Source organism: Adiantum capillus-veneris, chromosome 24 (assembly GCF_014529385.1).
Source record: "Adiantum capillus-veneris isolate H3 chromosome 24, ASM1452938v2, whole genome shotgun sequence".
NCBI classification, from domain to species: domain Eukaryota; kingdom Viridiplantae; phylum Streptophyta; class Polypodiopsida; order Polypodiales; family Pteridaceae; genus Adiantum; species Adiantum capillus-veneris.
This window is the reverse complement of record NC_140954.1, coordinates 74,147,811-74,174,357: the sequence shown is the minus strand read 5'-3', so window position 1 is coordinate 74,174,357 and position 26,547 is coordinate 74,147,811. Positions and strand designations below refer to the sequence as shown.

The window sequence follows — 26,547 nt, the reverse complement described above, 5'->3', positions numbered from 1 at the left end:
TTGATAAAACACCTTCATTGATTGAGCCCCCTCTTTGAATGTATATTAGAACCTTTAAACTCTGGCAAAGAAGTTCCTTACTCATCTACACCTTGGAGAAAGATCGTATAGGTTACAACAAGTTTAAGGTGTACCCTTTATACGTACATGCGTACAAGCCCATCTCTTCACTGAGCCTTATCTTTTTCGCTTCTTTGGCTCTGGCTGAAACAACGGTTGCAAAAGTAAGTAGGCAGACATGAAGAGCAGCTTGGAAAAAAGTTCTCATTAAGTTTTGAGGTGTCAATCCTCGCATAACTGACTTTAACCTCGTGAAAATATATAGGTTCAAAAGACTTGTCTATAAGTTCTCTGCAAGCCACGATCCCATTTCCTTCCTAGTGATGTGCATCACATTTCGTAATTGGAGGTCATTTTCTAGTTTTCCCGTCTAGATCTTGTCAGTGAGGGCTTCTTTGTGACTGTGCCCAGCTTTTCAGGCATCATGGGGAATTTTGCTCAGACTTTGTCCAATGTGCCACTTGTGGCCCTTTTGTTGGGTGCCCTATATTTATGCTTTTGACCGTTCATGTTCCCATTCATTTGACATGGTTTATTGAAATGTGGGTGGTGCATTTTTATTACTTCCCTATATAAGAAGGATGTGTGTGTGGGGCGGGGGAGGGGGGGTCGGTTGAGAGGGGGGGGGGGGGGGGGGGGGGGGGGGGGGGGGGGGTTCATTCTTTCATTGTATTGTGCAGAGCGTTGTATTCTCTTGTTAGCAGATAGCCTCTCAACCCTCTCTCTCTCTCTCTCTCTCTCTCTCTCTCTCTCTCTCTCTCTCTCTCTCATATGTTCCCTTGTCACGACACCTTCCGCTCCTCACTTGCTCTTGTATGTTGAGACTCAGAAAATATGCTTTCCTTATTTTGGTGAGAAAAATATGTTTCTATTTCATCTTGTCATGTAGTCCTTCACAATCAATGGAAAATCTGCAAACCTCTCAAAGTACATCGACACAAGATATGTTTCTTCCACTTGACAAAAAGAAGCTCCATTCATTCCTAACCTCATACAATCAGAACAGAAAAAAACAACATTAAAAAGAAAATGGAAAAATGGAACGACTAGTAACTCAAATGAAAACAGTCATAATCAAGAACCATAAACACCTAGAGATAAGTCTACAAAGAAACTTGAGACTACTGCACATTACAATAAAACACAACAGCTAAGGAGCATCAAAGATTCTACCTTTTGCTCTGAGCGAGGAAATACTCTGTGAGAGTTTCGAGATTTCTTTTCACCATCTTGTGATCCAGAATCAGTTGGCCAAGTTTTAGAATCCTCCAATTGCGAGCCTCCTTCTCCGTTTCCCTGCCTCTTATCACCTTCTTGCTGCCCACTCGAATCACAGTCTGGGCAAACATAATGGTCCATCTTTTTGACCTGTTCTTGACTCAAGTTCATACAGCTGGGATGAAACCTGCATGAGTTTCTTCTGACAGCTCAATGTAAAGCATGCAAATCACAAACATAAAAGTTAAGACTCGCTTATATCTAGATGACAGTTATAAAAGTAAAGAATCACAAAAATCTTAGACGACAGATTACAGATGAAAAAAGCCCAGTTAACTGCCTAAACAAGTACGACTTAACTGCCTAAACAAGTACAACAAGAGTCAAGACATAATGGTTGAAAATCGGTAAACCGTAGCAGTGAAAAATTTTCCAGATTTTCTGTCAAGTACAAAGCTGATTACACAGTAAGTCCAAAGGCCATATCTGGAAAATCTCTAAACGTTGTACAAATAGCCATAAGGCTGCAACTGTAAAAAGCCAAGGGAAAAAAAACGACAAGGGGTCTGAAACGAAAACGGCGACAAAACAGGAGGCATAAAAAACACCCAAATAATGCATTTTTTTGCGTTATGTGTTTGAATACAAGTAGTATTAAAGTCATTTCACTCTCATACTCACAAAAAACACGATTTGAAGATCATTCAACCTTATTATGACTTGATTGTGATGTGTGACGCCGCGGTCATAGTACATACACGACAAACATAATGCCCATACACAATAACACATGCAATTACAAATTATAGCTCTCAAATAATAGCAAGAACAAAAGTTAAGAGATAACACTTGACAGTTGAGCCATACCATTGAGCAAAATTTAATTTTTGCTTAAATTTGGCTAACAAGGCCCGCAAAGGCACTACAAAAAAACCAAAGGTGACATATACCATAAAGAGACTACAAAGGGGGCAAGCCACAATACCAAAAAACCAAAGGTGACATATAACATAAAGAGGCTACAAAGGGGGCAAGCCGCAATACAAAAAGGTATGAACAACGGAAGTCCTAAAGTCTTAAGTGTCAAGAGTCGAGACTCGAGACTCGAGACTCAAGAGCCACTAGCTTGAGAAGCCTCCCAATTAGCAGTAGTCGGTTGTATGTCATCCACATCCTCCCATGCCTCATCATCAAGCTCTAGCCTTGGCTCGACCTCGACCATGGAGGAAGTACCTTGTGTCAGTGCCTCATATCTCCACCTGCCTGAGGAACCTCTTGCTCTATCTCCCACTGTGTAAAAGGATCTGTATGTTTAGTTATACTCTTGCAAAGCATTTTCAAATTTGCACTAACAAAGACAATATCATTTGCCTTCTCTATTCCAAGCCAATTGCCTTCTCTACTCCAAGCAGATTCCTCTTCTTGGAAGCAATGTGGCTAAACTTACTACTCCACAATTGAAGCATGAGATACTAACTGGCTGGCTAAGAATAATTGCCAATCTCGGAAGCTCAAGGCCATCACAACCATAGTCCTCCCACCATAGCACTGAACCTATCTTCTTGCAAACAATCTGAGCATCTAGACTGTCGAATGACCTTGCATCGACTCATCCATGACAATGCGTCGCTCATCTTTGTCTAGAACCATCTTGTTTAAGATCTCTTCAAATTGATTCATGACTTCTTTATATGTCTCTTGCCTTGCACCTTGGGACTCTGGATCCACTATGTAGGTTGCCTCGTGTAAAGAAGAGGCATATGAATTCCACCTCGAGCTGCATCCGGCTCAAGTTGTGCAAGCTGCTCAATCATGCGATCCATTGCCTCATTGACCTTGCCAATGCAAGGGTCCATGTTATCCACAACCCAAAGCAAATGAATCACCAGGTTGACCTATGCGTCTAGACTCTTGAGCTCCTTCCAGAACTCAAGATCCTCTCCCTTCTCCTTGCACACAATACCTGCAACAGTCTTTGCATAGGGAGAGATGGTGAACTTAACACTGATGAAAACCTGTCGGACCGCATTTTGACATTCAAACAACCAACGCAAAGGAGAAAGTTGAATGCGCAGCGGGTGTCTGAATACTTGAGGAACACTTTGCTGCCCAACCTCTTATGGTACTCGCACCGAATGAAATTGTGATTGCTGATGAAATTCACAATCTTCACTGCATCTGCAATGACTGATGTGAACCATTCTAGCTTGCCGATGTCTTCTAAAAGGTTTTTCATGCAATGTGTCATGCAAAAGCACATTGTGACGCGTTGATAGTGGCCCTCTACAATAGTTGTTGTTGTCTTGTTTGATGCCTTCTCGTCTATGACAAAAGCCATCACATGCTCCAATCCGATCGTCTCTATGGTTGTTGTCCACTCTGAGACAAGGGCATCGACAGATTTGCCACTCTCGGTGGCATCATGAGAGTGCACAGAGTACATCTCTCCACTAGAGTATGCGACAAGGCCAAGAATGGATCTCTTTCTCACCATCGCTTACACGTCAACAATGAGGGAAACGCCATGTTTTGCCTAAAGCCGTTGAATCTTGAGCGTTGCTTTCTCCACGATCGAACAAAGTGGTTCGGAGAGCTTCCGAAGATGGCGGCACATAGTATGTGCCATACTCTCCTATCCGCTATACCATAGCTTTCCAATACTCCGACCTAATTTGATCACACATAAAAGAGGTTAGTATCATTATTCATAGTTTAAAGTTTAGACTCTAGAGATCGTAGTGACAGTGTCACAAGACGGACACCACGTGCCAATAGAAAAGAACAGACTGAACACGCTTTCTAGCACTTCAATAACAACTCAACTGAAAGAGAGAGACAACACGCGACACGGAGTGGCGGAATTCAACCCCACAGAGTATTGGCCCCAAACCTTGGCGCCCCTTTCGGTATTTCTTTATATTGCATCAACACAGTACAAGCTGGTACTCCAGACTCTGCACCTTCTCCAAGAAGCATGCAGAGAATGAGCCCTAACCTCATATTTAAAGGCCCTTGGCCTAAAAAGCAATTACAGTGAAAAGCCTTTTAACTCAAAAGCATCAGGTGCAAAAGCAAAGCCAAAAAGCTACCAACGTAAATCACGAAAATCCATACAGTTGCCACGTCATCAGCTAGCACAAAACGCGAAAATCCGTATAGCCTACCATGTCATCATGCTAGCGCAATTTTCAAAAATCTGCCACGTCATCAATTTTTGCATGTGTGCAGGTCCTAATTTATTTTAATCTTTTATGTCACTTGGAGCCCCATCGAACGGGGTCCCCATAAGTTGGTAGGACTTCTTCTGTTACTTGTTCTTCTTAGGGTTTAAGCCCCTCGGCCACATTTGTAAGTTGGCTCCATTCTTTAGGCTTTGACACGTCAGCAGTTTGTTACATCTCCCCTTCTTGAGAGAGAGTAATCGTCCACGATTACAACATATCTACAAAACAACTCAAGTTAGCTCAAAAAAAAATTCCGAGGGACAATCGGTTTACTCTTTTTGTTAAGGAGTTAGCTTCTCCTTTCTGCTCTTTTGATCAAGGAGTTAGCTTCTCCTTTCGGCTGTTTTGATCAAGAAGTAGCTCCTCCTTTTTGCTCTTTTGATCAAGGAGTTAGCTTCTCCTCTCGACTGTTTTGATTAAGGAGTTAGCTTCTCTTTTTGTCCAGATCGAAACTCTTGATATTACAGAGTAGTAAAATTAGCCATCACACCCAAACCATACTGATCTTCCACGGTGTCTTGATGCACTAAAATTACATACCCAGGCAATCTCATCCAATTAGGAATATTCAATAATTGGCACATCACAATGCAACACAAATGCTTACATATGCATGTTACAAGACACAACAAACAACGCCGTTGAGCACTCCCCCAAGACAAACGGTTTGCGGTATGACGCTACTCAACGACTACCTCATCACTCCCCCCGCAAATAACCTAAAAAGGTCCGAGCCATGAGCTCAGAGGATTGTACAACCAATCGCTCCCCAGACCGCAGTCTGCGTCACTTGGAGGTTCAAGCATACAACCAAACGCTCCCCAAGCATCGGCCTTCGTCGTTCCGAGGTTTTCCAACATACAACGGAACGTTCTCCAAGCATCGGCCTACGTCGTTCCGAGGTTTAAACAATATCAAAACAGTATTTCTCACTTCTCCACCCGAGAGTAAAATCACCAATCATTGAAACCAGTATTAAAACCAGAGTCAAACAATTCAAAAAAGCACCAAGACAGGTTCAAAACAGATACCATCCATTTCAAACAAGATCACCAAACAAGTTCTCAAACAGATTTTAAACTTAAAAAGCAATCTCGACATCAATGGACTGACTTTCCATCCTGAAACCTGCATCAAAAATTAGGGTTAGGTTTCTTCCATGAGGTCGTAGCCGAGCACAACATGGTCCATCAGCTCTTGGTTAGACAGTGTTTCTTTGGCGGCGATGGTAGTCCCAAGATAGCAATCACATTGAACCACCAAGGTTATCAACTCGAGAAGAGACATCTATTGAGAGATGTCGAGAAATTTCAAGATATAATCAGCTAGGGTTTCCATGGCAAGCATTTCAAGATACCCCACTCTGCCAGAAGTTGCACTCCGAAGAAAGATGTCAGAAACCATATAGCTTAGAGCAAAAATTTTCTTGAAAGCTTGCCATATCCTTGGAAGTCTGCTGCTTGGTAGCTATCAACATCTGCATGGCACTGCCTCTGAGAAAAACAGTGACTCGAAACAAATCTTGGATTCTTCTTTTGCAAGTGATCTTAATGGCTTATGCCTTGTAAGACATGAGCGGTGAAGATGAGAGCGCGCCCGATGCGTGATGAAGTAAGGGTGGGAGTGGCTAATAAGTCCGCGTTGGAGGGCGAAGATACCTCAAATAAAATTCCAATAGCTCTGTCTGCTCTTTTGTAGGACCGATATGCTCTTTTGCATGTGTGCAGGTCCTACTTTATTTTAATTCTTTATGTCACTTAGACCCCATCGAACGGGGTCCCCATAAGTTGGTAGGACTTCTTCTGTTACTTGTTCTTCTTAGTGTTTAGGTCCCTCGATCACATCTGTAAATTGGCTCCATTCTTTAGGCTTTGACACGTCAAGAGTTTGTTACAAGCACAAACGAAGAGAACGGAAGAAATAAGAGAGAAGATTGATAAAGCTTATCTAGCCGCGACAAATGTGATATGGTCATGTTAAAAGAAGCAGGCAATGACGACATCCACCTCTTCCTTCTTCTTTGGGTCCCAAGAGCTGGCAAGGGTCCTTTGGCGATGAATCGAGCCGGATGAAGACCACCAAGTAGAGTGGAAAAAAGGAAAATGAGGATCTTTGGGTCAATAGCTTTGCATGCGGGCTTGGATTTAGTGTTGAATTGCCGATCCTTTTCCTCAAGCTCCTTCCTCTTCTCGACACTTACGTTGGTGCAAAATTTCACCTCATGTCTCGACACTCGAAGAAAGTGTGCCATTACCTTGTCGTGGTCCCCTTTCCGATGGTCAGAGCATAGCTTGCATGCCCATGCTCGAGCACCTCCCGCCGCCGACAAGGTGCCCTTTGAAGTCACTTTATCCCACGACAACCAATCCTTCGGCTTTTGAGTGTTGCTCGCATGGATGGAGGGGGTTGTACGAGAAGAAGAGGCCATGGATGATGAGAGAGAGAGAGAGAGAGAGAGAGAGAGAGAGAGAGAGAGAGCTTGATCGGCAAGCCTTGTAGACTTGAGACTTAAGAGCTTCTTAGATCTTCAATGGCGAATGTGCGTCATGTAGGCTTGAGCCCAGAGAGAGAGAGAGAGAGAGAGAGAGAGAGAGAGAGAGAGAGAGAGAGAGAGAGAGAGAGCCTCAAGAGACTAGAGCTTGATAGGGTAGAGGCTACAAACAATGCAATGATGCATTCACTTGTAAGTTGTGAAGGGAAGGGGTGAGGGGGTTTGCATTATATAGTTCTTTGCTCACTTTCAAAAAAAACCCCAAGTTCAAAAAATTTGCTCGTTTTTACTCTTGGCCGGAAATATGGCCATTGACTTGAATCCGACCGTCCGGCCGATTTGAAGTTCGTTCTTGATTGTTCCGATTCGTTCCGGTTTGGCCATGTCTATCGGAACGCCTACCCGTTCCAGGATGTTCCACGTCGGCTTCCAATCCCAAAACGCCCTTCCGAAGTTCCAAAGCCATGCATCCACATTCCCCGGTAACTCTGCCTCCCACCAAAGAGCCACCAGCCATGATGTGGAGTAAGGATCTGCAATGGCAGTAATTCGATGTCAGGCAACGCCTGCCAACTGGTACTATTTGACAAAGTCACGGGAACAACACAAGGGAAAGAGGAACTGATGACAAAGATGATAGAAAAATAGAAGACCTATGACACAAATCACAATCAAGTCATACATTACTCATGTGATAAATGGAGTAGAAACCATCCAACTGGACTCTCAAGCCTGTCTCCAGGGTGTACAAAACTGCATACATGACCATAGAAAAATAGAAGGCCTATAACACAATTCACAATCAAATCATACATTACGGTGGCTCATGTGATGAACGGAGTAGAAACCACCCAAGTGGACCTTACAAACATTGTATCTGACCTTTGCCGAAAGTAAAAAACAAATCTAATATACACCTGCACCAATGAAAAGTATGTCATGCCTCCCCCGTTCCCAACAAGAACCAATTCATGTATTCCACCAACTCGGAAGGAAGTGGCTAGAGTCAAGTAATGGTGAGCATCTCCTGAAAGCCCGATGGTGCCGCACTGAGAACGTAGAGGCAACAAGTCTTCCAAACATTCCACAAGGTAATGCTGACAATCATGCAAAATATCTAGTCTTTGGACTGTGGATCACCTTGTCTAGATATTACCAAGACAAGTCCACAATCAGATTTATATCCAACGATCTCCTCCACGTCGAAATTGTCAATATCCTAGCATAGCGATGTTAGCCATCACTCAGATTGTACTGATCCATTTTACCCATGTCTTGATGCACCAACACAAATACCCAATCTATCTCTTCCAAGTTGGGAGTTGTTGATGCACAAGATTCAAATGATTCACAAACTGATATGCAAATGACACAAATGCAATCACAAAACATAAAAGACATAAACTTGGCCCATCTCAGACCACAATCTATCCAATTAGAGTTAAAGTCCAATTACAACCAAACGATCCCCATACCACAACCTTTATTGTTCAGAGGATTCCATATACAGCTAAACGATGCCGAAACCGCAACCTATGGCAATTAAAGGACTCCATATACAACTAAATGTTCCCCAGATTGCACACAACCTTGCCCATTTAGAAGGTTCCAAGTACAACTAAATGATCCCTAGACTACACTCTGCACCATTCAAAGGCTTCCATTTACAACTCAACCATCCCCAGACCACTATCTGCCTCGTTCAAAGATTTCCATATACAAAAAAAACGATGTCCAAACCACAACCTACCCCATCTAGAGGTTCCAAGTACAACTAAACAATCCCCAGACCATAGTTTACGCCGTTTAGAGGCTTCCATATACAACTATAGGATCCCCAAACCACAAAATGCGTCGTTCAAAGGTTTCCATATACAACTAAACCACGCCAAAATCGCAACTTGCCCAGTCTAGAGGTTCCAAGAACAACTAAATGATCCCCAAACCACACTCTGTGCCATTCAAACGCTCATCAAACCACATTGAAGCCAATGTTGCAACCAATATCAAACAATTACAATCGACACCAAACAAGGAGTGTGAGGAGCAACCAAAGGTAGAAGAAACAAATGAGCTTCTTATACCACAGCAAGTCCTAGCACACAAGGAAAGGAAAGCGAAGGGTAAGCTGGTCTACAAGTATTTGGTCAAGTTCAAGAACTATCCAACTCTTAATGCAAAGTAGATTAAGGAGGGAGGAATTGGCAAATACTCCACAATTGTTAGAGCTTTACCTTGAGGCTTTTGGTTTAACACCAACTATTCCAAGAGTGCACGTAGAATGAAGAGACTGAGTTTGGTGTGATGCGTGCTGCACGAGGGGAGCCACCCCACTCCTTTGTCATAAATTATCCACAAGAGAATAGAGCCAGCGAACTTCGCTATGAGATTTTAGAGGTGCTGACAGGCTAACAATACTTTGCCTAGAGACTTTATGATATGTACATAAACAGTTGTCGAAAGTTATGGGGTTGTGGTTGGAATGCTTAAGGATTGAATGAAACATCTACTCTTTTTCTATTGTTGTTTTTGTTTGAGTATGTGGTAATGATGAAATGACTGCAACATTTTATCTTGTTGTTGTGAATCCACAGTGACCAGATTTTGTACATAAAGACATCTATAAAGGATAATACGATCTGGATGTGATAGCTAAATAAGTCATAATGATCATGATTCACGTCTAAGATCTCAACACGAATAGTGATGCGAATGTTTGCCTGAGTCTTCTCCAAGGCAACTTTAATTTTCTTATACATTTCATCCATGTTCTCAATATATCAATTTGCCTCAAAGATCTTGTCCTTTCTATGCAAAATGAGAGGAACCTTTTTGCCGCCTTCAACAATCTCAAAAGGTGCTTTGCCAGTCGACGAATGCACCGTATTATTGTACGCATATTCAAGCATAGGCAAATATTGTTCCCACTTGCCCTTATTATTTGACATGTAGCATTTCAGCAGATTTAAAACAGTACAATTAGCCTCTTCTCATTGTCCATCAGTTTGTGGATGAAATGAAGACGAGAATTTGAGCATAGTGCCCATGTTCTCAAACAATCCTCTCCAGAACAAACTCGTCATGCGAGGATCACAATCGATTGTGGCATACCGTGGTACTTAAACACATTGTACATGAACAAGCGTGCATCTGATCAGATTTTATCTTCTTCTTGACAAGGATAAAATGGGCCTGCTTGCTGAACCTGCAGATAATGGTCCGTATACCATCATTCCATGTTGGCGTTCTTGGAAGATTAAAGATAAAGTCCATAGCAATGCTTTCCCATGGCTTATCCGGAATCGGCAGTGGTTGTAACAACCCTGGTGCCAAAAAAAAAACGGCCTCGATCTCTAAGCGAGAAGCTATTCATGCCCGTGGTCAGGAGCTATAAAAGCATCATATGCCCTCACTCAGAGAGGAGGATCAGTTTTTGCAAGAAGGAGATGGTGCTGCAAAGTTCACCCACAAAGAAGACGTTTGCCGATGGTGCCCATGACTGTCCCAAGTGTACCCGATGTCGCAAAGACCCAATGCGCGAGTTCCCTCGCGAAGAAGTGCCTACAGAGCGTGTTTCCATCGCGACAAGCTGCTGTTTTTCTCTGTTTTCAACCCATAAACGTCACAAACAGGGCTGATTTACGAGAAGGAACCCGAGAACACACCTCTTTTGTGTGTAGGATTGGAAGAGAGGATTTTCTACGTAGAGATCTCTTCCGAGGAATTGCTTTTCGAGAACCGAGTTGCGTGACGAGCGTCAAGACTTTGAAGGTACGATTTTCATGTTATGATCTCTAAGTATTTGATTGCAGGTGTACTTCCTCTTCGTGAGGGAGTAGGAGCAAAGGAAGGCATGAGCCTCTACAGGAGAAAAGCGCTCTGAGGAACTAGAGCCAGATCAGCCCAAGGATTTCATACCCGAGTTTGGAAAGTAGATCCACGGATCGGAGAGGTGTAGTCTCTCAAGTTTGTGATCCAAAAGTTGGGATTCCCAAGTAAGGACTTCGGGTCCGGGAAAGCAGAGTTGTTCTGCGGGAAGAGGACTCTGAAAACAGAGTTGGAAAAGAGAGTTGCAAGGAAGTCATGCCCTAAGTCTGGAAGGTGAGATCCAAAGGCGAGAACCTTGGTTCTCAAGGATTTGGAATAAGGAACAGAAGTTCCTTGGAATAGGGTTTGCCCTAGGAATCGAAAGCTGAGGCTTCCAAGAACCATCAAGTCTTATTCTAGAACGAACGTGGTAATACGTTCGGTTCAAGTACTTGTATAGACTTCTCCTCAATAATAAAGATACTATTACGAGGGGGGGGGGGACCATCCCATCTTCTGGTCCCCAATACTGTGTTGATCTTCTCCCTCTCTATGTCTCTCTCTATCTATTTCTCTCTATATCCTCTGGCTTCAGTAATAAGTGATAAATCCTATTTATCTAAATGTATTTTATATTGTTATGCGCTCCCGTTTGTGACATTGCCTTTTGCCTCTCAAACTTTACCTTTTGGCAAATCACACATGCTTGCACAAAGGCATCCACATCTCTCCTCAAGGTAGGCCAATAGAAGAATGTCTCTACCACTTTAATTGTCGCATCAATACCACGATGCCCTACATACGGTGGGACATGACTCTCTTCCATGACCTTATGTCGCAATGGCCTAGTGACACAAAGTCTGCCATGCATCATCATAAAACCATCTCTGAGGAGGTAGTGCTCATGATGTTGCCCCTCTTGCAATTGTTCAAAGATCCTTGCAAAATCTTCATCAATAGCATACTTTTCCTTCATGTTATCTAACTCATGATGATACGGAATTGACACAGCTAAAATTTGTGGCTTCCTTGATAACGCATCAACCACAACATTCTTCTTGCCTTCCACATGCATAATCTGAAAGTGGAACATAAAAAGAATGTTTGCCCATCGCATGTGCTTTTTGGATAACTTCGACTGTGTCAAGAAGTATCGCAAGGTCTGATGGTTTGTTTGGACAACAAAATCAGCACCTAAGAGGTAGTGCTTCCAGCTAGAAAGCGCATGAATCACGGCCAAGAGCTCATTCTCATAGACTTACATGGTCTTCTCTAGCCCTTGCAAAATTCGGCTTTCATAAGCTACTACCCGTCTATCCTGCATTAGCACTGCTCCGATGCTACTGCCACACGCGTCACACTGGACCACAAATGACCTTCTGAGATCTAGCAAAACAATTACTGGATCTGAAGTCAACTTTTCCTTTAAGAGACTAAAGTTGAAATCTCTTTTTGGGTCCATCTGAAAGTGACCTCTTTCTTTTGCAAAGCGTGAAGAGGTGATGCTATCTCTACAAAATTCATGATAAACCTTCTGTAGTAGGAACACAATCCCAAGAAGCTTTTGACATCGTGCACAGTCTTCAAGTCTGGCCATGTCTTAATAGCTTCGACCTTTGCCGGAGTACGCAAGACGTGCATGTCTAGGCACCCAGAGTGGTTGCATACCCTCTCATTGCACAACCCATTAGTAGCTAAGCATAAGCCTTTAACCCAACATAAGCAATTCATCGCATACGAGCCACCTCTTGTCCGCACGTGAACTAACTCTTATTAGTCACTTAATAAATAAGTGACTTTTGGTTTTCTGAATCGTGGGGCTGTTTGGGATGTTGCTCGACCCCGCTTTTTGCACCTATTTATGCATGCCTTGGGGTGCACGTTGCTAAATTGGCTTTATCTTACAAAAAAATAATTCTAAATAAATTATTGGATTTATAAGTGAGAGGGTTTTCTCGCTTGGAACACCAAGGAAAAATAATTCTAAATGAATTATTGGAATTTTAAGTGAGAGGGCTTTTCTCACTGGAGACATCGGAGTACAGAGTATTCCTAGTGCGTCATTTAAAGTAATGACGGGAACACTGAGAACAGGAATATCTATAAGGCCACCAAGAACAAGTACTTCTGATGCGTCACATCGGATGGGTGACAAGGAGCATCGGAAAGAAGTATCCGGCCATCCAGGAACGGACATCTCTGATGCGTCATAGAATGGGTGACATAGAGCATCGTGAAGGAGATTGTACCGTAAGTTCGGTAGGAAAGGACTAGGTGATGGGTATTCCTGATGCGTCACAAGGTGGGTGACGGGTGCATCGAAAAGGGAATATCCATAGTCGGGAAGAAATTCCGAACTGTGTTAGAATTGTGCACAAGAAAAAGCAAGCACTTGAATGAAGATGGGTTCAGAGGAAACTTTGAGGAAAAACAGATGCTTTCTAAGAAAGCGGGATTGCTTTCCGAGAAAGCAGATGCTTTCCAACGAGGAAGTCTATGTCTGCATTGCAACTGTGCATGTGATTGCATCCAGGGACGCCTGGGAAGTGCTGTGAAAGCATTGTTTTTAACTTAAAGGTTTTATTGAGTTTTTGGGCAGATTCAGACTATTTTTAAAATACGCCGGTCACCCATTTAATAAGTGGACAGCTATCTGATAAATAAGGCAACAGATCAGCCAACGTTTTCTCTCTCTCTTTTTCTAGCATAGCAACAAAAAAAAAAAAAACAGCCGCGATCTCTACGCGAGCAGCTATTCGTGCCCGTGGCTAGGAGCTATAAAAGCATCACATGCCCTTACTCAGAGAGGGGAGGACCAATCTTTGCAAGGAGGAGATGCTGCTGCAAATTTCAGCCGTAAAGAAGACGTTGCAGGTGATGCCCATGGCTGCCCCAAGTGTACCAGATGTCGCCAAGACCCAGTGCGCAAGTTCCCTCGCGAAGAAGTGCCTACGGAGGGTGTTTCCATCGCGACAAGCTGCTGTTTTTCTCTGATTTCAGCCCCTATATGTCGTAGACGGGGCTGATTTATGAGAAGGAACCGCAGAACACCCCTCTTTTGTGTGTAGGATTGGAAGAGAGGATTTTCTATGAAGAGATCTCTTCCGGGGAATTGCTTTTCGAGAACCGAGTTGCGTTTCGAGCGTCGAGACTTTGAAGGTAACGATTTTCATGTTATGAACTCTAAGTATTTGTTTGCAGGTGTACTTCCTCTTAGTGAGGGAGTAGGAGCAGAGGAAGGTATGAGCCTCTGCAAGAGAAAAGCGCTCTGAGGAACTAGAGCCAGATCAGCCCAGGGGTTTCGTACCCGAGTTTGGGAAGTAGATCCACGGATCGGAGAGAGGTAGTCTCTCAAGTTGCGATCCGGAAGTTGGGATTCCCAAGTAAGGACTTCGTGTCCGGAAAAGCAGAGTTGTTTTGCGGGAAGAGGACTCTGGAAATAGAGTTCTAAAAGAGAGTTGCAAGGATGTCATGCCCTGAGTCTGGAAGGTGAGATCCACAGGCGAGAACCTTGATTCTCGAGGAATTGGAATAAGGAACGGAAGTTCCTTGGAATAGGGTTTTGCCCTAGAAATCGGAAGCTGAGGCTTCCGGGAACCATCAAGTCTTATTCTAGAACGAACGTGGTAATACGTTCGGTTCAAGTCCTTGTATAGACTTCTCCTCAATAATAAAGATACTATTACCGAGGGGGACCAGCCCATCTTCTGGTCCCCAGTACTGTGTCGATCTTCTCACTTTATCTCTCTCTCTATCTATTTCTCTCTATATCCTCTGGCTTCAATATTAAGTGATAAATTTTATTTATCCGAGTATATTTTATATTGCTATGCGCTCCCGTTTGTGACATCAGCCCTCATATCATCAGCGTTTTTCAGTTTTCAACCTATTGCTGCAAGCAGATTAGCCCATAGTCTCGCCACAATCATAGACCTCAGCAATATCCCTAGCAATTTCAGATTTCAGCCCTTTAGCCTCACAGTCTCAGCACCTACCACAGTATCATCATTGTCGTCGTCTTTGTCGTCGTCGTCGTCATCATCAAGCACCTCAGCATCTAGAACCATTGTACAAGACTTTGTGCGATCTAAAGCAAATACCTCTGTAGCAATAGAGAGGGGGGCCCTTGGAGGGACCCCATCTGGTGTCGATCTTCTCTCGGTTTTCCAGTTTTGAAACCCTCTTGCATAAATGGATTGTACACGCATTTTGACAAAATGCTATTACACTACGATGGGTATCAGATATAATGTGCATGTAGTTTTAGGTTTCAAGAATCCAACGAGCCATTCCTCGCATCAATCAGATTCCCGGGTGGGTAGATGTGCAACAATTTCACCCAGAAACTTAACCCCGGTCAAACTTATTAATTATTCCTTTAATGATTTATTTTAGGAAAAATTACCAAAATACCCCTCTAATTTGTGAAAATTCCGAAAATACCCCTCAAATTTCAACAATTCCCAAAATACCCTTGTATCTATTTTGGTTAGATTATTCAAGATTTTCTAATCTTCATTCCTTTTTTACAATTGAGAGTGCTTAGCATGTAATTTGTCACAAATCACCTCGTAAAAAAGGCAATTAGGCCTAAAAATAATGAAGCAATTCATCTCCAAAGCATACATTATCAACTCAAATTCTAGTTTTAGCATCTTGTATTGATAGACAATCAATCTTCTTATGAAAGCTACAAAACCAAGGGTATTTTGGGAATTTTGGAGAATTTGAAGGGCATTTTGAGAATTTGTGATAAAATATTGGGGATATTATGGGAATTTTTGAAATTTGAGGAGTATTTTGGGAATTTCCACAAATTAGAGGAGTATTTTGGTAATTTTCTCTTTATTTTATAAGAATTTGACCGAGATTTTGTCCTACCTAGACCCTTAAGAGGTTTATAACCTACAGATTTCAAATTCCCATAATATCCCCAATATTTTATCACAAATAAGAGGAGTATTTTGGGAATTTCCACAAATTAGAGGAGTATTTTGGTAATTTTCTCTTTATTTTATAAGAATTTGACCGAGATTTTGTCCTGCCTAGACCTTAAGAGGTTTATAACCTACAGATTTCACCTATATAGGGAGAGAGTCCTCCACCAACTGTATCAAATTGATCAAGCACTACCTAGACCTTGAGAGGTGTATAACCTACAGATTTCACCTATAAAGAGAGCAAGTCCTCCACCGATTGGATCAAATAGATCAAGCGCTACAGTTCAGCCCTAGCGTTTCTGCAAAAGGCAACCTAGCCTAGTGTTTTTACTCCAAACCAACCATAGCATTTTGAGAGCAGATCAGCCAGCAATATGCAAATTCAATCCTGGCGCGCTAGCGAAATCTTAGCAAATCAGCTAGCATTTTCAAATTTCAGCCCATTCCTTGCCGCAGGTGCGTGAAATCTGTTAATGCCAGCCATCCAGATGCAATCCGGTACTTCGATAGCCCATTGAACCTGTTCTCGGCCATTCCCTCGCTGCATCGAATGCTCCCATTGCTGCCCATCATCGACATCATCAAGATCTGCGTTTTCAGCCCTTCATTCCTCACATCGGAAGCGCAAATCAGCCCTTGATCTACCCCTTGGTGGCCATCAGCAATCCCACATTGAGACAAGATCCAAAGGTGCATTAAATCAGTGCTTTTTCCTCTCTCTCTCTCTCTCTCTCTCTCTCTCTCTCTCTCTCTCTCTCTCTCTCTCTCTCTCTCTCTCATCTTGAATAACACGTCTTGAGTTCAACTCTCCTCGTCGAATAGATCTTTAAGGTCTCTTGGGATAGTTTCCTACAACATTAAAATTCTCTTCTTCTTCTTCTTCTTCTTCTTCTTCTTCTTCTCTCTCTCTCAGGATCAGAGATGCCTTGGGCTACTTTTATTGAAGCTACGCAAACACGGGGAGAGCCTCTTGAGGGTACCAGACAGTAGGAGATACTCACAAAGGGAGATCACTGATTTCTTCAGACTACATACGCGACATTCAGATGAGCAGGCATCACAACAGACTTCAAAGTTTACCTGTACTAGGGGTACACTGACTGACAGGGCCACTAAGCTTGGGAGATCCAGACGCCCACGATTGCGAGGGTCATCGAGACATCGGTGGAAGCTGCATCAGAGGGTCCGGACTGTTCTGGCACAACATGGGAGACGCACACTCAGAGTACTCACATGAGCTTTGCCAAAGGCCGATGCTGGATATCATAAGATAGGATCTTGATTCAAGCATTTCAACCTTTCATTTCATTTTATTTCACTTATCTCAGTTCAGTTTCAGTTTTCAGTCTTTCACACAGACATTGTATCAGATTCACCAATTGTAAACTGTTTTGTCTCATAGGTCAATTTGGTCTTTTTGAAGACGTTAAAATATTATTTCATTCTCTCTCTCTCTCTCTCTCTCTCTCTCTCTCTCTCTCTCTCTCTCTCTCTCTCTCTCTCTCTCTCTCTCTCTCTCTCTCTCTCTCTCTCTCTCTCTCTCTCTCTCTCGTCAAGGAAATAAAAGGGAATCATCCTCCAACTAAAAAGCAATCATTAACGCAAGGAAAGGACTAAAGATATATGGAAGTGTCAAACCTAGATCTTCACCATTTCAATTCCACTGCACTTGACACCAAATGGGCTCTTTTCTTATGGACAATGCCGCGGTTGGCTACAAAGTTCAAACTGGTGAAGGGAAAGCTGGAGTTTACCACAGAACCAACTCCGACCACCAACCAAAACTCTCGGCAACAACGAACAAATTCTGAAGAGTCTCATTAAACCCAACCTAAAGGCCTTGTTTGACACATCGTCAACGAGAAACCCCTCTTACAAGAAGGCGGATGCTTCGAATGTTTTCAAACAGGGCATACATTCACTACATGCACGACAGAAAGATCCACCTCCAAATAAGAGAGCTAAACCCGCTATTGGACTAGTCCCTGATATCCGTCGCATACACCTTGAAAGTACAAATGAGTTGTGTGGAGCATATGGCAAAGTCAACAGCTTGAAAGCCCTTATTTTCTTTGACCCCGGAGCATCCAAGATTCTTTAAGCACATGCACTTTGATTATGATGTAGAGGGTGGAGAAATTGAAGTCGAGCTAGCCACTAGGCAAACTCAAAAAGTGGTACCGCTCATTGGTGCTCTTCCAATGACTATCCGAGGCTATCATGAAAAAGTTGATTTTCACATTATGAAGTTTGACAATTGGTGCTGATTTGAATGGTTTTGACTTTAGTTTTAATATTGGTTTTAATGCTTGGTGATTTACTTTCGGGTGGAGTAGTGAGAAATGTTGTTTTGGTATTGTATGACCCTCAAAACGGAAGCGTTTCATTACGTGCTGGAAAACCTCTGAATGACATAGATGGGATGTCTAGGGAGCATTTCATTGTATGTTGGAAAACCTCCAAACGACGTAGACGGATGTCTAGGGAGCGTTTGATTGTCTGCTTGAACCTCCAAGCGACACAGGTTGCGGTCTGGAAAGCGTTTGGTTGTATCAATCCTCTAAGCTCATGGCTAGAACCTTCTTAGGTTATTTGCGGAGGAAGTGACGAGATAGTCGTTGAGTAGCTTTATACCGTAGACCGTCTGTCTCGAGGAAGTGCAACGACGCTATTTGTTGAGTCCTGTAACATGCATATGTGAGCATTTGTGTTGCATTGCGATGTGCCAACCACTAAATATTCCTAACTGGATGAAATTGCTTGCGTAAGTTATTTTAGTACATCAAGACACGTGTTGAAGATCAGCACGGTCTAGGTGACTAATTTGACTACGCCAGAATATCAAGAGCTTCAATCCGGATGTAAATATACTCCTTATTGGATGAGATTTTTCTCAAAAGCCAACGACCCAAGATATCAAGAGCTCCGATTTGGAATGAGAAAATTGATTGTCTCTCGGAATGTCCCTCAGAAATTTTTGAGCTAAATTGAGTTGTTTTGTAGATCTACAATAATCGCAGACAATTACTTTCTTTCAAGGAGGGATGTCACAAACTATTGACTTGTCAAGCCACTAAAGAACGGAGCCAATCTACAAAGCCTGACCGAGGTGCCTAAATCCTAAGTGAAGAAGTAGCAAAAGAAGAAGTTTTACCAACTTGCAAAGTCTTGCCAAGTGGCCTATTTTTAAAGAGGAGTTCCCACCAACTTATGGGACCTCGTCCGATAAGGCCCAGGTGACATAAAGAGATTTAAGTAAAGTAGGACCCACTTACGTGCGCGCACATACACGGAGGATATGTAAGAGCTGATGACGTGGCAATTGTACGGACACCCAAAAATTACGCTCACATGCTGACGTAGCAAGACTGTACGAATTTTTGCATTTTACAATAATGATGTGGCAACTGTACGGATTCCCGTAATTCACGCTAGAAGATTTTCACACCAACTTTTGATCCATATGCTTTTAGAGTTTGATGCTTTTCATGTAACTGCTTTTCATAGACCAAGAACCTTTAAATATGTACAAAGGGCTCATACTCTAGCACTCTTCCGCGTGAAGGTGCAGAGCGCGAGTACAAGCATTGTACTCAATTCAATATAAAGAAATATTGAAAGGGGTGCCAAGGTTTGGGGCCAATGCTCTCTTGGGTGGAACTCCGCCACTCCTCATCTCGTATGTCGTGCATCTTCATCAATTGTTATTTGAAGTGCTTAAAGTTGTTCAGTCTGTTCTTTTCCATTGGCACATGGTGCCCGTCCCCGTGATGCATCAGAGGATGGGTAACAAGAGCATCAATTAGGAAATTTTCTATTGTCTAAGGAGGAAAGTATGAGTTACGCATAAGATGCGTAACTCTTGGTTGCTATTATGGCAGCAAGCGACCCTTCTTTCCCTCTTTTCAGGGGCCGAAAAGAGACGTCCCCCTACTAGCTCTATTCTTGCTGGCTCTTGGAGTCTATAAAAGCAAGCTTGCACCCCCCCTTCTTGCATTTGTTATCCTAGAGTCAACGCGCCCACGTTGTGAGAAAACGCAGAGGAGATTCTAAATTTCTACCTCCCACATTTGCGATCGGAGGTTGCTTTTCATGCCGGAAGCAACAAGTAATGATCTATATTTAAGTGTTACCAGAGTTTGTTGTTGTGATTGTGTTTTGCACATACTATACCGTTGCGATTTAAGCAAGGAGGCTTTGGCCTATGCTCGAGGAATTCCAAAAATGAGATCCGAAACGGTTTACAAAGCTCATTGCTTTGAGAGCAAATCGGAGGATTTACCTAGATGAATCCACGATAAGCCCAGATTCACCCTTGAAGGAAAGTGCAAGGTATAAACCGATGATAGTCACCTACAAGACAATATAGCCATCAGCTCCATCATGCATAGTGTTGATTGAATACCACGACATCCCCACTAACACCCTCAGTGCCCAATAGTGGGTGTGAAACTAGGTACTAACATATTTTTCAATCTGTTCTATCAATGGCACAAACCTATAGGAAGTTACTGGAAGTAGAGCTTTCCAAAACTTCCGATTGTAATCATCCAGATTTCTGCAAGTGGCAGCATTTAGCTGGTGCCATTCTGTCATGACATCTGCTTCAAAGTCATCAGATAACCATGCTGCTGCAAAAATCTGCTTGAAGTAAATCCATGTGGACGGAGCTTGCCCTTGAAGCAATAAAGTTGTTCACCATTGTCCCGCATTCCCTGTCAAGAAAGTGGCTGCCTTGCGGACCTTTGAAGCCTCTGTAAAGTTTCCCCCTGCATAGGCCTTGTCAAACTGCTGGAGGAATGAAAGAGCCTTCTTTCTGTCATCAAACCCTGTAAAGGTCGTGAATGACACACCTTTGCCACCTTCTTTGTACGGAGTTGGCCTCTCCAGCGGCGTTAAATTGCAATATGGAAGTGACTGAAACATAGGAACACTATTAGGGTTCATCTGTGTTCCTTGGCCGCTATTAACTTGACCTGGAAATGCCATATTTGGCTGCTGATTTGTAATTCCAGCCATACCAAAATTTGCCTGTGGCATCCCAAATTGGCCCTGAGTGCTCTGAAAACCTGGTAGCATGCCCGTGACACCATACATGGGGTTAGGCATCATCGTTTGAGCACCCCCAAACACTGTTCCTGGCGTGTAAAACTGATTTCCAGGTGCATGACCAGCCATGCTCTGGAATACCGATCCACCTCCAAAATAGCCAGGGTGTACTGAAGGTGGTGGGAAGACCTGTTGCATAGCCTGTAGGTTGCTTCCCTGCCCATTAGAACCAGCTATAGGCTGCTGAAAGGTGGCGGGCTGAATTGGTACAGCTTGAAAAACTGGCATTTCAGCCACCTGTTCTTGCACCTTAGGCATAGGTTGTGGAGACTGCATGTTCTCCGTCAAGTATACAGGTGTTTCCATTGACTGTGCGGTATGAATCACCTGTGCTCGAGCCTTAATTGGCTTTTGAATATGATCCAGTGACCCAACTTGCTGAGACGGAACAGGAGGTTGCAGAAAGGCTAAAAACCTCGGGTTCTGCATTACTTGTGTGAACATAGCCACAGCAGTAGCCAACTGGGTCCTGAATATATCGTCATCTGTCTGTGGTGGTCTTGACGACTCACCCACTTCATGAGTCTGTTGACCCTGTGAAGAGGAAACCTCTTCAGTCACATCATCTGGTCTGTCAGCCATAATTGCAATTCCCTGTGTCTGGTCTATGATCCCCTGTGTCTTCAAGCCCAAAACTGACCAAGGCTCACTTCTATGGGAAAAAGTGATTTAATCCCGTCGATGGAACCATGAAACCGGCCTGTTCAATCCAAAAAGGACGGTAGACTTTACTTTAAACCTTGATTTAGATTTCACCCATTATTAGTCGTCTATTTTACCTGTACTTTCAAGACACAACAAAGGGGAGAGGGATACAGGCTGCTAGATTGCACCTGTATGAGTAGACGGACACCAGATTAGCCCCTAACTTAGGCGCCCCTTTCGGTATTTCTTTATTGTTCAAAAGAGGGAATAAACGCTGTGGTTCCCTACAAGCTGCCCCGCACAAACTCGACTGAATTTCCACTGTTCCGGCCCGATTTCGGCAGCATAACTGTACTAGAACCCTTCATAGACAGTATTCCCACGCATTGAATGACTTTCCCGACGCATACGGGCACTTTGCAAAACCTGGCGAGAATCTGCAGCACGCTGAATTCTCTGTTTTCAGCCCTGAAAATGCGCCAGATCACCTGTACAGCGGTCCCCTTGTGTCCCCGAACCTCCTGGGGGTATTAGGGTCCGTTTAGGGCCAAAACCCTAAACCTGCAAAAATACACAGCAGGCTGTAATTCACTGTTTCGGGCTCCGTTTCGCGTGCCGGTTGCATCCGTAGCATGTCCTCGAGCTCCCGCACCTGTAGGGCTACTTGCCCTTTGAATCGGACAAGATTTCTGGCGTGAAACCTCTCCGAATTCACCTGTACCTGCGGGGGGATTAGCCGCTAGCTAATCCAGTACCTGTGCAAGAGGCTCTTGCCTCGGCAATCGCGCATGAACCCACACAACTGTACATTGGTCAAATGAAGAGCCCACTAGTGGGGCATAACATACTGCCAAAGGGGAGAGAGAGGGCAGTGCGTAGCGTGCAGGGCATCACTCCTGGCACCGCACTGTGCATAAGAGGGAAAGCAAGCACTCCATAGCTCTTAACCTGTGACAAATCTGAAAATGAGGCTCTCCCTCCTTCAAATTCAGCGCCACTTCTTGTTGCATGAGGCAAGTGCACCAGAAGGTGCCACTTGGCACATTTATAAGCATTTTCCCGTTTCGGGGTTGCCGCCTAAAAATATCCCAACCGGTTGCCCAGTTGACTTCACGGCAGAGTAAGAAAATGTTCCCCTTGTCATTCCGGAGGTAATGACGTCAACACATTTTCAGGTCCCAAAATAGCAGTTCCCTAAATTTTAGGAGATGCTGCCATTGTATCTTTCTAGGTCATCCGACCCTCTTTGTACACTGTGGCCACATCCAGAACTGAAATGTAGACTCTGTAGCAAAGGATTCCACTTTGGCTAGTCAATGACCCCACTTGGCTAACCATAGTCCTTGTCCAACCTTAGTGCTCTCTTGCCCTCGGGCCTGGACTCCCTCTGGACAGTTCCACACTAGCTATGCAATGCAGGGCAGTTAGATTTCCCGAGGGGTGTTTCCAAAAAGTGAAAGTAAATAGATAATAAGAAAGAAATCAACAAAAAGGATAGATAGTAGTAACACGCTGGTGACAAATATTACCTATACAAAACCCATCTCTTTGTTTTCCACTTTCTTGTGTCAAAGAGGCCTTTGATAACCAGAACAAACAGGAGTGTTTTAAATTCCAATAGAAACAACACGTGACTGAAACAACATTTCCAAATGCCACTTGACAAGCAGCCCCGTCCAAGCACAGCAAGGGCTTGGAACGGTGTTCCCTATTTCTATGACTAATACTACAACCACCGAGCACTCCTCCAATGTGACCAAAAACCACCACCACTTGATTTAATTCCACCAATCACGAAGATGAAGGCTCGAAGGGCTGTCCATGAAAAAACTGCAGGAAAAATGCCCCCCTCTGCCACCAAAACCAAAGCCTACAACTCCTCTTACATAAGAGGAAAATGCAAGTGTTTCAACATCCAAGAGACTGAAAATGCAACAACAAGAGCTCTTTGAATTTTGTCTAAAAGTGTAGCACCAAGCCTTCCTTTGCAGTTGAAACAATCATATTCTCATGCACTTCAAGCTCTCATCCGGCATTGTCAAGTCAAAGCTTTAATACCTTGTCAGGTGGCAACAAAAAACACAGAAAATGGAGTCGAAGAGAGGGAGACAGAGTGAGCAAGAGTGGAGAGAGAGAGAGAGAGAGAGAGAGAGAGAGAGAGAGAGAGAGAGGATGCAATGGCTCAAGGCCTATTCCAAAGATGTACCTAGCTGTCCTCAATGGTAAAGCAGAATGGAGTCTTCCAGAATATCATATAAATGTGAAATGAAGATAGGGAGATGACAAGTCACCCCCCTTCAAATAAAGGCTGGATGCCAATCTACATGGGTGACTTCCCTACAATCAAGGGCCACCGCTCACACCCATACACATACAAGGGATAAATCTCACACCTCTAACACCAGCTAAGATAATGATTCATAACATACCATCAAAAGGATTACCATTTACCCGGTGGAGGGAATAAAAGATCTCCTTGACACAGATGATGATGGCTGGCGAGCAATAGAGTTATGATCACACACAAACAGCTTGTATGGAGACCCCCGTATACATTTTAATGTTTGACCTGGGTGTTATGCTTAAGCAATTTCTCCATGTGACCAATCATTTTTTTGTGCATCTTCATCTACCCTTGCTCACTTCTAATGGCTCTCAACTACCTTTAGCACATAGCAAACCTCTAGGATCTAGATTAGGTTGTGCTTGTTATAAATTGGCAATCCATCCTCAACATTTTCATCTAATAGGCCATCTCCACCTTATGGGTCCATTAATTAAACTAATTGTCAAACTGACCCTACCCCCCAATAATGTGAGCACGCACACATCTATAAGAACAATCGACCAAACAGGTATAACATGATTGGTGTTAAGACGGATATTCTTGATCATAAGACTTCACACTTACCAGTCTTTACATGCTTCACACTGCACCATTAGGTCATCTGGATTGTATGGCATTTCACATTTGCAATACCTAAAGCAAGAAAGAATAGGAGCAATAATTATAGTTTCGATGCATCCATAACAACTCAACAAGCTTTTAATTCGTTGAGTTAAGGAGGATCATTACACAGCAACTCGATCTGGAGTAAACCCACCAGTACTTGCTTTGTACTCAAACCTACAAAAGTAATCTTCAGCAGAGACGCTTTCCAGTTTGGTGTAGCTTTTAAAAGTATGCACGGTGCACTTTCCTTCAATCGTATCGCCACTTTGAATATCATAATGATCAGACAAGAAAAGCTCTTTGGCTCCATGAAACTGTCTTCGTCCCCCCATCGACTCTTCTGGCCTGTAATACCATCGTACGTAAACCTTTACATTGTTGCGACCATCTACTTCAATTTTCTCCAGCCTTGCAACATAGGGAGGATTTCCAGGATCAGAGGCACGCAAAAGAACGCAATCACCAGCTGCATTCAACATCATACACGATATCAGAAGCTCCGCTTTTCATCTTAAGTACAAATTATATTACAAGTAGAGAATAAAAATGCACTAAAAACTGATTTAGGAGACACGTCACCCCTGAATGGTGCCCCTGATGGCTGAGAAGAAAAAATTGAAGTTTCCTTGGTAAACTAAGAACATAGTTATCTGTTCTCTTTTTGTATCAAGCACTTCAGATGATGGGCAATACCTAATCGATGGGAATGAGACCCTTTAGCATACATCTACTGTAGAATCTTGAACTATTTGTTGATAAAGCAAGAACAATTTGTTGATGAGCGACGGGTTTCTAGCAAATGTTACTGAAACTACCAAGCCAAATTGAGCATGTGATTTCACAAGGAAGCCTCTGCTCGTAAAAGAGGTTTTTCTCTTGAAATATTGCTTTTTTCCTCGGGCAGAGAGAAATGGGAATAAACCTTGCACACTGAAATACAGGTACATTTTCCACAAAAACTCAGGCTTGTAGCAAGAACTATGATACTGATTCACTAAGACCAAAAGACGGGTTCGAGTATATATCATGCACCTGCTAGCAAAGATGAGGGCCCTGCATTACATATTGGAGAACAAAAAAGTTCAAATAGTGTTGATCAGCATGACAGCCTAACTATGCGTTTGATATTGCCACAAGTTGCAGGAATATTCTGAATTGTGATTGTGTGGGAAGCTTTATTTAGCACAATAGAGGCCAAATTGATGACGATAACTGACACTGCGTTGCGATATGGTTTTTGCTGGGGGTGTTCAACGTGAGAGCCTTGCTGTGTTTTGGACAGCTAATTTTTTGTTTCCATGCTGTGTTTTTGGACAGCTCATTTTTTGTTTTTGAACGGTAGATCGCAAACCAAGTGTACTGCCCGGAATGAAGCCAAGATAAATCTGCAATGGACAGCCCTAAAACTGCGAATTTCTTGTGTAATAGCAACAGAGAAGAGCTTACCTTTAACGACTTTGTGGGTTCCTTTGATAACATACGAATCCAGCACCTTCCTTGCAGCCTTCGACTTAGCCATGCGGAAAGAACCCTAGCTAACCGTTACTGAGGAGAAACATTAAACAGAACAGGTACCCAAATTGCTCGACAGAGAACGGGAGAAGATTAGCAATCCCAGTGTACTTAGGGTTTGGCACAGGATGGGGGAGGGAGGGGGAGAGAGAGAGAGAGAAAGAGAGAGGAGTGAGTGAGTGAGTGAGTAAAATGAAAGAACAGGCTCGAACGTGCAAATTGGGGGGGAAAGGCGGGCACTCTCCCCGATTTTTCAAAAAATGCAGCTACTCGTTCAGCTTTGTAAAAGACAGCCAGTGTGCTTCCTCCTTACCTTGTTCTCAGTTCTAGCATTTGAGGACACTAATATGTGACTTGTGTGAGTTGCTGCTTCGGCCAAGGAAACATCACCTCTATTTTCATAGGGCTATCTTCTCTTCCAAGTAAAACACTATTAATGAATGCTCTCTTTCTATATGTATAGTCTATTGCATTTTTAAAAGTAATGCATAACTTCTTTTGAAAATGAAGTGGATTATATAATTGGTTTCAACAATGGTAACACAATTGGATTCAATGTATATGCTCCACTCTCTTACTTGCTTCTAT

At 43.1% G+C, this 26,547-nt stretch overlaps 1 protein-coding gene across 2 annotated transcripts; it reads right to left on the bottom strand.

Moving 5' to 3' along the window:
* Positions 1–26,277, bottom strand: LOC147426591 (chromatin remodeling protein EBS-like). 2 transcript variants are annotated; one of them, XM_086498434.1, is made up of 5 exons: positions 25,894–26,277; positions 24,571–24,913; positions 24,406–24,474; positions 1,234–1,465; positions 1–200 (listed from the first exon to the last, which is right to left on the bottom strand). In XM_086498434.1, the coding sequence occupies exons 1-5, from the start codon at positions 25,964–25,966 to the stop codon at positions 168–170; spliced, it is 750 nt and encodes a 249-aa protein (XP_086354560.1). In that variant the 5' UTR covers positions 25,967–26,277; the 3' UTR covers positions 1–167. The 2 variants fall into 2 exon arrangements, with proteins under 2 accessions (XP_086354560.1, XP_086354561.1); XM_086498435.1 differs by having other exon boundaries at positions 1–204; positions 25,894–26,275.
* Between the last annotated feature and the right edge of the window lie 270 nt (positions 26,278–26,547).

Excerpts from the sequence above, each read along its gene's own strand:
- LOC147426591 (XM_086498434.1), bottom strand. The coding sequence starts at position 25,966 with ATGGCTAAGTCGAAGGCTGCAAGGAAGGTGCTGGATTCGTATGTTATC. Across the intron at positions 24,914-25,893 it reads AACCCACAAAGTCGTTAAAG|CTGGTGATTGCGTTCTTTTG; the intron begins GTAAGCTCTTCT and ends TGTTGAATGCAG. Across the intron at positions 1,466-24,405 it reads TGTGAAGCATGTAAAGACTG|GTTTCATCCCAGCTGTATGA; the intron begins GTAAGTGTGAAG and ends AAACTCATGCAG.